Genomic DNA, 14,983 nt, shown 5'->3' on the forward strand with positions numbered 1-14,983 from the left:
TGAGTCCAAAACAGGGTTTGTAAATTTGTCTCCCAAATAACTCAACACTGAAATTTGCTCTTCTCAAAATGATTTATTACATCATGAAATGTGTTTCCAGCCCGAAACGGCTCTTTGTCAGGATTCTGATATTTTACATTGTGTCGATGACAGTGATTTTTTCACATTGCATCTATTAGACTCTGCTTTTAATGTTTCATTGTAATTATTTCATGCCAATTTGTAACAACTTCGTCAGTGCTATAAAGGAGATTGTGCAGCTTGGCTTCCACACACAATTTCAACAAACACCAGTGACACCTGCAGTTTATGCACCGAGAACGGTGAGTCAGAAATCAGAATCCAGCAAATGCCATTGTATCATCTACAGGCTCACTTATTACATGCATCTAACTTGTTAATTCCAAGCAATTACTGATTAAATCAATAATCTATGACTTTAAGTGCTAATACAGAGCAGTTAACACGGTTCAAATCAGGGGACACTGAGCCACCTGTCTGTAGTGTGAACATAATTGAAGCATAATTAGAAAGTACATTGAACTAAACACGATAAATGTCACATTTTCCAGTATCTGATCTTATTGTTAGTAATAATTGTTTGTGATATAGTGCAACAGATGCAGTTGAATTCAGACGGCTTGAGGAGTGGTAATTGTGGAGGGGTTCAGGGAACTGTCAGGGAGCTGAGGCTCTGGATCTGGTTGGGACTGAGCAGCTCTGGCCAGAGTCTCCAGCTGAGTCATGAAACTCTGAACGTCCTCAGGAGAACTGTGAGTCCAGGCCAGAGGCAGGTGGGCAGCGATTGGTTTGCGATCTGAAACACAAACTATCTGTCAGATGATGACTGAATTTACTGAGGGTATATAAATGTTTGTATATACCCTCTGTACATATACATATATACCAATACACCTTGGATATTTAGAGTTACACATATTTCCCTGCAGCTCACCTTGAAAGAGCAGCCCGCTGCATGTTCTGGCTGCAGCTCGAGACAAGGCCAACCATACAACAGTGTCCGCTCCTTGCTCCACGCTGCGCAGCCTCTGCCCCATCATCTGGTGGAACTGAGGCATTGACATGGAAACAGCTGCAGACATTTTTTAGAAATATCAGCAGTGAAGCAGATATGTTTCCACTACTAGATAGAATAACTGGTCACAGCAAAACAAAGTGTCAATACCAGACAGTACTATAATATGTAAAGTTATATATATATATATATATATGTAATTGTTTTTTTAGATGCTGGTGCTAACTTAACTATTGTTATAATCTAATACATCCCAGTGTAATGCTTGTGATTGTTTACGGAACCTCACTTTTTAAAGAACAATAGAAAAAGACAAAGAAAGAGACGAGAAAACAATTGCAGCAAGTGAATGAGTGCAGAAGCAGCAGAACCAGCATGAATGAAAAGCATTGGAGGAGCAATGCATGACATGCACACAGGGTATATACACACCAGTCAGGAAGTATGACATTTTGATACTGTGATACTGCAATTCTAGCCTGACATTGTCAGAATCACAATTCTAGTCAGAATGTGAACTTCCCGACCTCAAATGTTGTGGGCGGGGCTAAGTTCGTCTGGCATCCAGGCTAATGCAATTCCATAATGATGTAATTTGTACCACATCATGATGAATGATGAGCTGTATATTGTATCTCTAATGTCATCGGTTGCAAAAAAAGAAATTTCTGTAAAGGCTAATTCTCTTGAGAGTCTCGGGGGCAGCTGGAGCCAATCACAGCTGACATTAGGGTAAACACACAACCTAAAGTCAGTTTAGAGTCCTCGATCAGCCTAAACCCAATCTGCATGTCTTCAGACTGTGGGAAGAAGCTGGAAAACATGCAAACTCCATCCAGCAAGACACCAGCCAAACGGGGATTTGAACTGGAAACATTTCTACCACATGATCATAATGCTTGTGCTTGTGTCTCTAGTCCTGTAAGAAGCAGATATACCTCGTTCACATGTGTACCTATATTTAAATAGTAACACAGACAGAGGCAAAAACAATACACTGCTTCCACCTGTGTGTTAAGTTAGTACCTGGTGTATCCACCCAGCCTGGGTGCATCACAGAGAAGTGAATGGTGGGGTTGGCTTTGGCCCACTGTTGTGTCAGCACCACCTGCTGTCTCTGAAAAGAAACAACACATTCCCATCACTGATATTATTTGTAGATCGGGTGACATCCGGTGTCACATAATATATTTTTTAAAAGCCTCCTGATCTTGATCACATTTCCCGTTCTGACCTTATTCTGCGAGTAGACCATGACGCCATCAAAGGATCCCCTCTCTGACTGCAAGTCATCCGCTCGGAGCTTCTGGACCAACATGCCTCCCGAGGACACAGTGATCTAACAGGCAGAGAGGAGAGGCCACAGTGTGCTGAGACAACAGCCCCTTCACAGCAGACAACAGTTTCCTTGTACTGTCCACATGATGCACTTCAACACTCGGCCTGTGTATGCTGCAACTGTGTGTAAATGTGTTCACACCACTCTTGGGTCCCGGCTCTTCTGCAGAAGTGGTATGAGGCTCTGGGTGAGGATGTAAACCCCTGGAGAGATGGAGACAAGCTTTAGCCCTGATTTAATTTCAGAACCTACACCGAGCCATGATGCATTCTGACCATCAGGATGATGTCTCACCCATAGTGTTGGTGGCAAAGTTCTTCTCCAGTCCCTCAGCGTTTACCTCTCTCTTGTGCATCATGCAGCCTGCGTTATTGATCTGCCTCGACAGAAAGTGAAAAGTAACTAAGAGCAAACACATCAGTCTCAATCTGGATTAGTTTGGTGACAAGATTTGTGATGAGGATTGGTGACACGCACCAACACGTTCAATGATGAATACTGCTTCTTGAAGGCCTCTGCAAACGCCCACACTTTGTGTGTCTCTGACATGTCCACAACATGGATGTGTACCTCCTAGGACCCCAATTAAAAGTCTTTCTCAAAAAGCATGGGATATATATATTAAAATATTTCCATTTGATTTTCAGCCAAGTTCTTAACAAAAAAACCCTCACCGTATTCCCAGACTCATTGACGATGTCCAACCTGGCCTCCTCTGCTTTCTGTTTGTTCCTGCACACCATGTGCACGGTCCCACCTGGAAAGAGAACCCATGGCTTCAATACTGTTCACTCAAAAATTAAAAAAAGTGTTTTGTGGACTCAAACACTTCTCCCGACCCTCCAACGACATAGTGGTGAGACCCAATTTGAATTTCTCTCTGATCCATCCCTTTAGCTCTCCAGCAGCATGTGTGGGCCTTTACCTCTCTTGGCTATTGCCATGGCTGTCGCTCTGCCGATCCCACTGTTGGCTCCGGTGACCATGAAGGACCGTCCCACAACAGACACGTCCAGCTGCTGGGGCTGGAAGTCCTTGGAAGCTGCCTCATACCCCTTCCTGAAGACAGGGAAACACACAAATCCAAGAGAGGAGTAGTGAAATCACAACTTTGACACATTTTTAGCAGGGCGATGCTAGTGTCATCCTCAAGACTCAATGAAACAGTTGTGTTACTGTACATAAAGGCCGGTTTGTGTGCCGATGTGTGCCATACAGCGACCAGACATTTGATCATTCCTCTGTTTAGCAGCCTTTAAAGTCACAGGCGTGACATGAAATACAAGTTTGCACACAGTAAACTCTACATTTAGACAATCCAAAGGCTGGACTGGCTCTACGGAGACTAAACAGTGAAACACACAAAGCATCTCCCTGACTGCATCTCTCTCTATTGAGACTGTTCTCAGCACTGACCTTGTGTAGTGGTGGACTCCGTTCAGAAACCAGATGGCATTCCTGTACACAGACATGTTATCAGAGTGAACCAGGGGGGGAAAGCCTTCAGACTTGTCGGTGCTGGTGAGCCACTGTGACAGATCAGTGTCACATGAAGCAGGGAGGCAGGGGAGAGGGGCCATCTGCTGGCCCCTACCGGCCTCGAGTGGCTACAACACCTACAACACTCCAGTGTCTGGGCTTTTCAAAAGTTCTGGGGTGTTAATTTTCATTCATTAAAAATTCCTCAAGCCCTCACGTGGTTGATCTGTACGAGCTGGGATGGGCTGGTGTGTGTTACAGGACCTACTGGTTGTGACCAATCCAGGTGGTTGTTTGATTTGGGTGACGGGACCTGCAGGCACCGCTCCCCGGGAGGGCGGAGTTAACCCAACCTCTGCTGGTGCCTGGAGTGGACGACGCGTAGACATGTTGCTGAGTCCGGACCCTTCGACCCTTTCCTGAGGGTTCAAGAGTTGATTTTAATTAGTTTTTTATAATTCTTTTACTGTCGCGTGCGGGTTTGAACCGCGACGTCAACAATGGTGAGTAGTTGTTTTCGTGTTTGTTGGTGTTTTGTGTTCACCTGTTCACACCTGGTGCGGCTCGCTCACAGGTGGCTAGCGCTACACACTGCTCCTCCGCTCCGCTTCCTGTTCACCTCGGGCCTGTTCACCTCGCCAGGCAGATCCACAGCAGCTGTGTTTGGTTTCCACTGAGTTTCTGTTATTCTCTTATCATCCACTTGCTTCCCCCCCCCCAGTCGGAAGTGAGGTGTTCGATTTCCCCCCCCCTTCTCGGTAGAACAGGTTCAGTCAGTCTCCGTCGAGAGGGGCACTGTCCATAATTTGCCTGCTGCCTGTGACACAGGATGCAAACAGGGAGATGCGTGTTAAAACACTGGGTGTGGGCCTGCTGCTATTCTAAAGTGAAATGTGTTTCCTCCTGTTGTGTCTTGTGTTGTTATTTGACCTTTTATTTAACCAGGAAGTTCTCTCTTCGACACATGATATCTCCTCTGCAGGACCACACAATCGAACTGAAACACAATACACCGATTGAATTACACTGAACCTACTTAGAAACTTAAAGGAATCGGTGGCTAAAACTGATTTTAATATACTTTTAAATGTGCAACTATTGAAAACGGTTAATGTGCTTTGGATTTGCAAGATGTATGATCATTATTATATTTGTATAATAATCTCACCCTTTGAGCAGTGAATGATCTCTAATGCCAAAATTCTCATAATGTGGGATCATCATCATTTTCAGCGTATTCAAATATGGGTCTGGGTTTACGAATGCTTGTTTATCCATTTCGACCTTGCATCAGCTTTAAAGGATACATAAGCAAATGCTAACACATAAAAAAAAACATGTATATCCTCATTTTGTCAAGTGCAAATGCTGTAATTGGTTACAAAGTTAAAAGAATAACATCATCATGGCCCCAGAAATACAATAAATTAGCTCTATCCTGTTTATAATGATCTAAAAATAGTTTTGAAAATGAATCATGCACTCAAGAGGCTATTTGAGCACATGACAACTTTATTTATTTAAAAGATTATGAACAGATATTCAAGGTGTGCCATTTTTATTTATACACCACAAAATAACACATTTCCGAAGATGCAACACAAAAATCATCAACCAATCTAGATAAGGACAAATGTAACCCAGTGATAACCCCAACTCACTGCCTCATACCAGCCTCTCTTACGTGAACAATGAGAGCAAGGTGAAACGAAACAGTGTGACAGTGTGGTTTGGAGATGATGGAGAGTTAATGTTTATCTTGATGTGTAGCCAAATGAATTTCCAATGCTCGGAAGCATATTCTCCAAACATCCGTTACCCAACTCCTTAACTCTCTTGAAGATCGTGAAAAAGGAAACTTCAATCCACCTCTTCCTCTACCTTTTGTTGACCCTCATCTCTTTTTCCCCTTTGTTTGTCAGTGGAGTTACTATTTAATGAGACATGACAACAGCAAGTCACAGGTTTGACCCTTGGATGTATGGGTGTGTGTGTTTAGAGGGTAGTTAATGTCCTACCGAATGACTGTGTGTGTAGACTGTGTATTTACTCATAAAGGTCACCCCCCACAGTTTGTGCATGTATAATGACTGCCCCTCTGATCCCTGTGTGTGTCTGTGTCGTTAGATGCGCTTCCTGCTGCTCTTCAGTCGCCAGGGGAAGCTGCGTCTGCAGAAGTGGTTCACAACCGTTTCAGAGCGAGAGAAGAGGAAGATCATCAGGGACATGACCACCATGGTGTTGGCACGGCAACCCCGCTCCTGTAACTTCATACACTGGAAAGACCAAAAAATCATTTACAAGAGGTGGATGCCGCCTCCGCATGTTTGTTTAAATAACTGTCAATCGATGTCTTAGCCAGCAGGCGTCTTTGTCTCACCTGCTTGCTAATATGTATCTCCACCGATACCAGTTTATAATAATGTCGCCTTTTCCCTCAGGTATGCCAGCTTGTATTTCTGCTTGGCCATAGACAATGATGAGAATGAGCTGCTAGCCCTGGAGGTTATTCATCGTTATGTGGAGCTGCTGGACAAGTACTTTGGCAATGTATTTCATGGTTTCACAATATTTTACTCAATATGCAACTGTACTCTCTGGTAGCAACACCATGCAACTTGACTGAGCAACAGCGCCCTCTGCAGCCACACATGGTGATCTGCTATTTTGGCCTCCGTCTCCTCACGATCCCCTCTTTCCTGAACCAGGAGAGCTCCAGCTGTAACAAATGCACCAAACTCTGCTCAGATTTCATGATATTTTAAGTTTTCTCACTCAATATTGGAGATACACTCTTCTAAGTGACTTCTACACTGAAAATTGGAAAATTGTTTTTCCACCTTAAAAGATTATTTCATTTGTTAACACACAAATGAATTAGGTTTGACTGCTCTGCAAAGGAGGGTTTTCTTTGTGCCTGTGCTTGTTTGCAGGATTATGCAAAACTATTCCAATGATTTCCATGATCTCTTGTGGAGGGTTAGTGCGTGACCCAAGGACGCACCTGTTTGTTGCAGATCCAGGAATCGTTTTTACTTTCTTTAAAATTGCGATATACAACATTTTCGTTGATTTCTCAGAGAAGACTTCATGGATCTTGATAATACGGGAAAAGTTGCGGCGACCTATATTTATGCGTGTGTGTAATTCGGTGCAGATCAAAAATAAAAATCCACTTGAAGTTAACAAGTTACATTAACACAATTTTAAACTATAATCTCAAAGAACTTCAATCATTTGTGTGTTAATAATTGTAATATTTATTTTTCAATGTTAGTCTATGTGACTGATCTACAGTTTGGCATAACTCTTGAACCTGCAGTGCCCGATTCTGTTGATTTAAGATGCGACTATCAGACTAAAACAGGTGTTTAGGGTGAGGTGAAGTTGCATAGTGTTGCTCTAATGGTGCCTTTAATCAAGGGCATTCAACTGGAAATATATCAAGCATTTTAAATCTGACAATTTCCATATGTATCTGTATCGTAAAACTAACCGGCATATCCGCCCTCGTACCTCCTCTCAGGTGTGTGAGCTGGACTTAATCTTTAACTTTGAGAAGGCCTATTTTATCCTGGATGAGTTCCTAATTGGCGGTGAGATACAAGAAACCTCCAAACAGATTGTGAATCGCTGTATCGAAGCCTCGGACATGCTGCAGGAGGTGAGTTGCTGTGACACACACGCAAACACTCAGAAAGACAAGACAAGGCGTTGCTTGTATCTGTGGTGTCACCGTGCAACGTGTGTTGCATGGATCAGAATCATTAGAGGAATAGTGACATGATTTGGAATTTAGTTTAGAGGTGATAACCTATTTTCTTAAATCTCGGCTGGTGGTAATTAGAAAGCTTTAGTTGAAAATGATTTTCCTTGTAATTTACCGAACATCAACATTTACCACTAATGCTGTATCAAGCTCCATCATGAGAACCTGTCTCTATTTGTTTTGAGCTTACCAGCAAGTAGTCTGTGTCAAAAGGAGATCAATTAACAGTGGTGCTGCTGAGTCCCTGGTGTGTCTCTGTCTTTCCCATAGCTTACAGGGTTCTGAATAGTAGCTGTTGATCCTTTTTTGAATAGATTTGTGTTTGTGCTGCTGGTTTTCCTCCCTTCAGTCTGTGCTTGTGTGTGTGTGTGTTTGTGTGTGTATCTATGTATCTATCTATCTCTCGCTCTCTCTCTCTCTCTGCCCGTGTTATGGCGAGTGAGAGACAGATCTCCCTTGAACGTGGCGTAGGTTTAAAAACAAGTTTTTGACTAATTCTACCCGTTCTCCCTGTAGAGTCCCTGGCTTTGTGTGCTACTGTAGTTTCACTGGGTGTGTCGTTCTGTTGTTCTAAGTAGCGCTGACTAACACCTGTAACCTAGAGTTGGATTGTGTGCAGTATAGCCTCCCATTCATTGTGCCCATTATCGCTTCAGGATGACAGCAGTGAGTGGTTTGAGGTGGAGCTGTTTGGATCACCTTGAATATGGACAGAAAGGTTAGATGTGCTTGTGTTAGTCATCTATCGTTTGTTGGTGTGCTAAGCACTTTATAACAGGTGATTATATACGTGTGCCAGTGAATATTTATCGTATCATGATGTATTTCAAAGAGGCTAATGACTAATTACTCTTGTTTCTGCCTTTTTTCTAGACCATGGAGGAGTATATGAGCAAACCTGCATTTTAAATCGTGGAAAAGGGACATAAATGGGGGAGGACTACAGGAAGCAAGTGTACTTTACACGAGTCAAAGAAGATTCTGAATATGGAAAACGGGATCACCTTTGATTGTACTGCGGATTTTCAAAGGGAAAAGTTGCCGTCTCGAATGTCTGATCCTGCTCTAAGCACCGCGGCAATATAACCTGATTTGAGAGTAAGTGTGTTTGTTCATAGAAATTCATTCAAGTGAAGGAAGGGGGTCGGGGAGTAAAGCTTTTTTTATTGATTGCTATCATTAAAAAGCGAATGAAGTAGTAATACAGGTCCAGGGATATTGGATATCTTTGTTCCAAAAACTCTATTTGGACTGTTTGCCTGAAAATTATGCAGAATTTCTGTGAAGTTAAAAATAAAAAAATGTACTTTAGCAAATAACAAATTATGAATGAAAGTAGTTATATGTTTGAGATTGTTTTTACTCTGTATAAATATTAATATGTGGGATCATTGGTGTTGAAAAAGAGCAGTTGCTCGTGTGGGTGTGAACATCACTGTTTTTCATGATGTGAAATGTATAATATCGGATCTTAAGATTAAAATAAATATGTATTTTGATAAAATAGCCTGCTTTGATTAATCATTTTCTATTTGATTTATTTCATATCAAAGGAATCCACCTTAATAAATGAGTGTTGATGAAACCAAGCCAAAGATCAACTTGATTAAAAGTGTTTATCCCAAAAACTATTTCCCCAGAATCCTCTAATAAACCTGTCTTTGAAGTGATTAAAACAAATTGTTTTAATAAGGCAACACAACTCGGCAAGGAGAAAAATAATACAGCTGATGCTTTATTCATCTGTTATTCATCACACATTATTGAACATGTACAAAATGGTTTAAAAATGAGCATACAGAGCACAACCACTGGTAGGCCAACGATACAGAGCTTCGCAGTATGAAAGGGTTGGAAGGCAGGCGACGGTCTCATATTTAGACTTGGAAATAATTATCCATAATAGTAGTAACATTACATCCACTAACCCTGAATATAGAACGAGTCACGACCCTGCTCGATTTCAACCCGGCACGCTGTCCTATAAGAAAAACATATTCCTATTGTACCCCTGCCATTATACTGTATACACTTTGTGTTCTTAAAGGCCCAGTCAGCAATATACTTTATAATTTACATGTATATTCACATATGTTATCGTATAGTTTGACATGAAAAATAAGCTTCTTTTTTTTTTACCATCATTCAGCTGATTATAGTTGAAAATATAGGCCTGCTTACAAACACCATTAATGTTAACAAACTTTGAACAACATCACAAAACCTCTATAATTCTTGTTTTAATATAAGTGTATTCATTGGCAAATTCTGGGTAACAACAGGTTTACATCCAATCAAGGTGTTGAGAGGATACCCCTTCTCCTCCTCACGGCACGGATTGCACCTTTAATATCCTCTCTCTATAATGATAATATTTCTAAAATATTCTTGCAGCAAGTAGGGACTAGTTTTTTTTTTTTTCTTTTCAAAAAACTGTGTTGGACCTGTACGATTGCTATAGTTGATTTTCATCAGGGGTGACATTAGTCATACCAGCTATAGTTCATATAATAGAAATGTTTGTAAACTAGATCACGTCCACCAAACTTTATTTTTGAGACAGTATAAATACTATATTCATAATTTCGTGCGTCTTGCAGGGTGGGGGAGTGTGGGGGTGTTGGGGGGGTGGGTGTCGGGCTACATCCCTGCCACTGTCATGTCACGGTGCCCTTCTTCCTCTTCGCCCACGGTCTGCGGAGCCGAGGTCTTGGCCGGTATCTCCTCTTTCCCCTGCACCTCCGTGGGCATTACCCTCTCCTCCGTGGCCACCTCGCTCTCCCTCTTGGCCACCGGCCTCAGCGCAGTGTCCGCTTGGCCCAGGTAGTCCTTCATGGCGCGCTCGTACAGCTCGTAGGGGAACTGGCCCTTCAGCTGCGCCTGGGTGTCCCGCTTGGCGATGTTGCTGGGGTACTCCGTGAGGATTTTGGCCGCCAGGTAGGTCGTCACCTCGTCTTCCACGTCACCGCCCTCATCATCGTCCTCATCTTCATCATTGGCCCCGTCGGACTGGCGCTTTAGGGGCATCTTGTTGAGCTCGGATAAAAACATGTTTTCCCTGCGTCCGGCGGCAGAAGGGATTTTGACCGGACCTGAATTTGCAGGGGGTTTGGACACCAGGGGGATTCTGTCCGCGGAGGGAGAGGTCTTCATGGGTCTCTGCAGAACGGGATACTCGTTGCTGATGGTCTCCACTCCGATGATGTCTAAAAAGTCCTCCCTGTCCATGTCCTCAACGGGGGGCTTGCTCTTGACGGGCAGTCTACGGCTGTAGTACCTGATCTTTGGAGTCTGGCTGGTGGTGTAGCGCACCGGGGCTTGGCGGTCGCGGTGCAGCTTCCTGAGCTCCTGTGTGAGCAGCATGTCGATGAGGTCCTGTGGGGGGACGTGGAGCTTCAGGGACAGCTCCAGCAGCTCCTTCACTGTCCGGGGATCCACGATGGAGGGGCGGATCAGTCTCTTTCTCTGCTCCCCGGTATTGTCCCTCTTCTGCGACTGGTCGCTCATCTCCAGGACCTTCAACAGGTAATAGTCTACCAGCTTGGTGTCATCCTCAGCCCCCTCTGGGTTCTGGTTGGCCCGGCGCTGCATCTCCTCCCTCTCGGCGTCCTCCTGCTCACCGAGCGCCCGTGCCATTTCTTCGTGGCTGCCGTTGACCATCTCCTCCGTCTCCTCCCTCTCCTCCACGGGGACCCACTCCTCTCCTCCGGCCACGTCCTCGTAGGCCTGGCTCCTCAGGCTGAACCCGTCCTCCTCCTCGTCATCGTCGTCCCCGAACAAGTCTCTTTTCTGACCTCCGAACGTGGGCATCCTTCCAAGCTCTTCGAAGATGGACCGCAAATTGGCGAGACTCTGGGGAGTGTACTGCTCGTCCAGGTCCTCCGTGGCTCGCTTTGACGCGTCTGTGTTCTCCTCATCCTCAAACATCAGCGGGTACTTCTTATGGGGTCTGGGGAAATTGCTGAATTCTGACGGTGGGCTCTGGGGGGTTTCGGTTTCTTTGGTGCGGTGCCTGTGCGTTCGGCGGTCGTTCCTGGGCGCAGCCGCTGGGCTGATCTTCGCCTCCCTCCCGGCCTGATCCTGCAGAGACTTGAGCAGGGCTTTCATGAGCTGCTCGGCGGTAATGTCCTGTCTCTGCGCGCCGGGAGCAGGCTGGCGATCCCCGGGACTCTCGTCCTGCTGCGCGGCGAGCTGAAGCAGGATCTTGAACTTGTCCACCTCGTCGTAATCCGCGGGCTCGGGTCGGCCGCCGTTCCTCTGCTTCAGGTTCTCAATGTACTCCAGGGCTTTCATCATGTCGGGGCTCGGTGGGTAGGCAGCCGGCTGCCCCTCACTCTCCCCGCCTCGGAGCCTGAAGTGGCGGGGGAGAGACGCAGCCTGCACGGCGCATCCGTGGAGGAGGAAGGCGAGCAGGACCACGGCTCCCCCCGCGGGCAACTTGTGGTGGAAATGCAGCATTATAGGCGATTTGTTACCTGGAAATCAAGAGAGCACGAATTATTAGCGAAGCAGCGGGGAAACAAAACAAAGCAAAATCAACAGGATGTGCATATTTGTATCAATTTCTCCTTTTTACCAAAATCTTGCTCGAAAAGCATAAGCGTGAAGGAGTCTGTTTTGATCCGAGAGCTGTGTGCCTGTCGGGGACTTACGCTGTGCAAATTGAATGATATGATGCTGATGCGTGTGGAGACACATTCACATCACTGGATGAGTCACTCCCCGCGTTGTTATGGGCAACCTCAGCATCCGATTTCCTCTCAACAACATAAGCTATCATTAAAAAATATTCTCTCTCCCTTGCCCTTTATTTCACCACAGCAACAACACGACTCTATGTAAATGCCAATTGTTGATGTATTTCAACACAATGAACAGCCCCGTGTCAAGAGTCGAGACCTGCGAAGATTGTGAAAAAAACAACAACACCACCTTCCTATGGAATACATTGGGAGAGGCAGTTTATTTGAACTAAAAGAAAAATAACTAGAAGCTTTCAAATGAAATGTGCGACTTACCTTTGGAAATAAAGCTCAGACAGTGGTGAGGGTTTGTAGCATCTCCTCCGGAGCGGTGCGGGTCTCTTCTGTTTTCAGCACTTGGACAGCTCCCCTCGTTTTATGAGGAGACACCTGACCACCGCGTCATCGCACAACACACGCAATAGCCCGCTCCTGAAAAGAAGATCCATATAAATGATTCAGGTTTATGATATGCTATATGGCTGTATTTAAAAATAGCCCCTGCGCGCAGTCTGTTTCACATAAGCGCCGCTCAGTAGAAACGTTTAATATTTGCAGTACACAGTTGATATGTTTATGTGAATGATCTTCGGGGGAATTTCAACTCCTAAACTTGCTTCAGCAGAATTAAAAAGAATGCATATTCTTTCTGAGCATCAGTGAGGTTGTAGTTTATTGCGATGTAACTTGATCTTATGGAAAAGTCCCATAATAATGTGCCAAAGTAAGTATTCGCTTTTCTCCCTGGGAGGTTTTGAATGAGCATCTCCAGAGTGTAAAACAGTCGGAAGCTTTCACCATCACTTCCACCGTCACTTGTCGTCGCCATGGCACGTAAAGAGTTAAACCCTGTAGCGATGACTCACAGGCTCAAACCACCACGGAGTTGCTGTCGCAGTTCACTTCTCTCTCTCTCTCTCTCTCTCTCTCTCTCTCTCTCTCTCTCTCTCTCTCTCTCTCTCTCTCTCTCTCTCGCTCTCTCTCTCTCTCTCTCTCTCTCATTCATTCATTCTCTCTTCTCTCTTCCCCCCACCCCGCTGACAGTGACGGTGATGGACACCCTCCTGTCGGCATTCTGCATCTTGACGAAGATAAATGGGCAACCTGCCCATAAAAAAAGGGCGGTGGCAAAGTTAGAGATCAAAAGCCTATACTACTAATTAAGTACTTATTTTTTAATCATCCAGGAAACCACGGGGGTTATGTTAATAAATGCAACCCTCAGGCCTGATTTTGACTTCGTACTTATTCATTGAACCATCTCACCAGGTAGCGTACGGATTGGGGGCCATCTCAGGCAATGATGCGGCACTTGTGGCCTTCTTGTGGCCTAAAGAAAATGGCTATAAACCTAAAGTGGTTCACTTGCAAAATAGTAAATGTGACCCAAATATCCCAAAACAAATGTGGGTTAGGGTCAATTAACATCCATGCACAACTCCTGAGTCATTCCATGTTGACTGTTAGCTCTATAGCTTTGAGCAAAGCAACACATCATTGTATATTCTGTGTCAGTGTGCCAGTTCTATCGCAATATGCTTTCCCAACTATTCCTCTTGGGGAAACAAATGGTAAATCGACTGTATTTAAAAAGCACTTTTTTATACTGAGAGCAATTTACAGTCCAGCCACGCACATATTCATCATACGTTGTGTGTGCAGCGCTTTCACAAACCATTCACACATCGCCGGCACACAGAATTGGAGGAGCTGGAGATCAAACCGCTGACGCACTCTTCCTTCAGAGCACCTATTAATCAAAGCAGTAATTTACACACATGATGGATCCTTAGTACATCAACTAATTTTCAGCCCAATGCTTTAAAAGTAATTCAAATATTTAAATGAAATTGAATAAGGTACATTCCAGTTCTCCTGTTCAAAGCTTTCCCTGCTCCAGTCTTTGTTTCTGTCTACAGCCTTTGTGCCTATTCAGATGCATCAGGATGGTTTTACCCTCACTGATGCTCCAGCAGCTTCAAGTCTCCTCCATACCATCTAAAGTGATTTAACTATTCCACTCTATGCCCTCTGACATCCCTTATAAGTGCTCTTCCATTTTAGACCTGCTCTGGCCGGCCCCCTCACTTCCATTGCACATCTAATTGCATCCAATATGGTCCTTATTTAGACCGTGTTATGCTCCTTTCACATCCATTAAACTGGTAAAAGAAAAACCTCCTGCACCTGATGCGTCATCATCGCTAAAAGACTTTAGCAACGTTGGAGGTGCTTTTTACTTGAACGTATATACCGCCAGATGCCTGCTCTCTGCAGAGAGCCTCCTGACGGTAAAAGTAACACATCCATCTGCCTGGGTGCTGCTGTGCGCTGGCTTGTTTACGTTCCCATCAATGTGTGCGTGTGTGTGTCTGCACCAAAAATAGAAAAAAATGGGGGATAAAACTGAATGGGAGGACCAATAGAGAGGAGGGGGATGTGGTTTGTACGATGTGTTGTATAATCACACAGCGTCACTCCTCTGACATCACATCCATCCATTCAGAAACAGCCTCCTCCACCCTGAGCAGCAGCAGCAGCAGCTCCAGAGGTCATGACTGCCCGCACGCTGTAGCATCAATCATTTAAAGGTTACGTTCCCATTAAGATACCGATAA

At 44.5% G+C, this 14,983-nt stretch overlaps 3 protein-coding genes across 6 annotated transcripts; 1 reads left to right on the top strand and 2 right to left on the bottom strand.

The window, feature by feature from the left end:
- Positions 1–399: 399 nt before the first annotated feature.
- On the bottom strand, positions 400–4,134 carry LOC133967949 (dehydrogenase/reductase SDR family member 12-like). 2 transcript variants are annotated; one of them, XM_062403676.1, is made up of 10 exons: positions 3,792–4,134; positions 3,301–3,434; positions 3,050–3,132; positions 2,853–2,948; positions 2,670–2,751; positions 2,517–2,578; positions 2,271–2,375; positions 2,063–2,153; positions 956–1,070; positions 400–817 (listed from the first exon to the last, which is right to left on the bottom strand). In XM_062403676.1, the coding sequence occupies exons 1-10, from the start codon at positions 3,953–3,955 to the stop codon at positions 763–765; spliced, it is 987 nt and encodes a 328-aa protein (XP_062259660.1). In that variant the 5' UTR covers positions 3,956–4,134; the 3' UTR covers positions 400–762. The 2 variants fall into 2 exon arrangements, with proteins under 2 accessions (XP_062259660.1, XP_062259659.1); XM_062403675.1 differs by having other exon boundaries at positions 956–1,093.
- Positions 4,135–4,204: 70 nt separating this feature from the next.
- LOC133967950 (AP-1 complex subunit sigma-3-like) lies at positions 4,205–9,129 on the top strand. 2 transcript variants are annotated; one of them, XM_062403677.1, is made up of 6 exons: positions 4,205–4,357; positions 5,982–6,160; positions 6,296–6,404; positions 7,381–7,518; positions 8,280–8,341; positions 8,497–9,129. In XM_062403677.1, exons 1-5 carry the CDS (start codon positions 4,355–4,357, stop codon positions 8,325–8,327), a joined length of 477 nt encoding a protein of 158 aa, XP_062259661.1. In that variant the 5' UTR covers positions 4,205–4,354; the 3' UTR covers positions 8,328–8,341; positions 8,497–9,129. The 2 variants fall into 2 exon arrangements, with proteins under 2 accessions (XP_062259661.1, XP_062259662.1); XM_062403678.1 differs by lacking the exon at positions 8,280–8,341 and having other exon boundaries at positions 4,209–4,357.
- Positions 9,130–9,334: 205 nt separating this feature from the next.
- On the bottom strand, positions 9,335–12,777 carry scg2b (secretogranin II b). 2 transcript variants are annotated; one of them, XM_062403674.1, is made up of 2 exons: positions 12,642–12,777; positions 9,335–12,098 (listed from the first exon to the last, which is right to left on the bottom strand). In XM_062403674.1, the coding sequence occupies exon 2, from the start codon at positions 12,079–12,081 to the stop codon at positions 10,264–10,266; it is 1,818 nt and encodes a 605-aa protein (XP_062259658.1). In that variant the 5' UTR covers positions 12,082–12,098; positions 12,642–12,777; the 3' UTR covers positions 9,335–10,263. The 2 variants fall into 2 exon arrangements, with proteins under 2 accessions (XP_062259658.1, XP_062259657.1); XM_062403673.1 differs by lacking the exon at positions 12,642–12,777 and adding an exon at positions 12,200–12,257.
- Positions 12,778–14,983: the final 2,206 nt, after the last annotated feature.

The sequence above is a fragment of the Platichthys flesus genome, chromosome 14 (genome assembly GCF_949316205.1).
Source record: "Platichthys flesus chromosome 14, fPlaFle2.1, whole genome shotgun sequence".
Classification (NCBI taxonomy): domain Eukaryota; kingdom Metazoa; phylum Chordata; class Actinopteri; order Pleuronectiformes; family Pleuronectidae; genus Platichthys; species Platichthys flesus.

Excerpts from the sequence above, each read along its gene's own strand:
- LOC133967949 (XM_062403675.1), bottom strand. The coding sequence starts at position 3,955 with ATGGCCCCTCTCCCCTGCCTCCCTGCTTCATGTGACACTGATCTGTCA. Across the intron at positions 2,949-3,049 it reads TCAATGAGTCTGGGAATACG|GAGGTACACATCCATGTTGT; the intron begins GTGAGGGTTTTT and ends TTGGGGTCCTAG. Across the intron at positions 818-955 it reads CAGCGGGCTGCTCTTTCAAG|ATCGCAAACCAATCGCTGCC; the intron begins GTGAGCTGCAGG and ends TTTGTGTTTCAG.
- LOC133967950 (XM_062403677.1), top strand. Across the intron at positions 6,161-6,295 it reads CAAAAAATCATTTACAAGAG|GTATGCCAGCTTGTATTTCT; the intron begins GTGGATGCCGCC and ends CTTTTCCCTCAG. Across the intron at positions 6,405-7,380 it reads TGGACAAGTACTTTGGCAAT|GTGTGTGAGCTGGACTTAAT; the intron begins GTATTTCATGGT and ends ACCTCCTCTCAG.
- scg2b (XM_062403673.1), bottom strand. The coding sequence starts at position 12,221 with ATGCTTTTCGAGCAAGATTTTG. Across the intron at positions 12,099-12,199 it reads GCTTTTCGAGCAAGATTTTG|GTAACAAATCGCCTATAATG; the intron begins GTAAAAAGGAGA and ends CTTGATTTCCAG.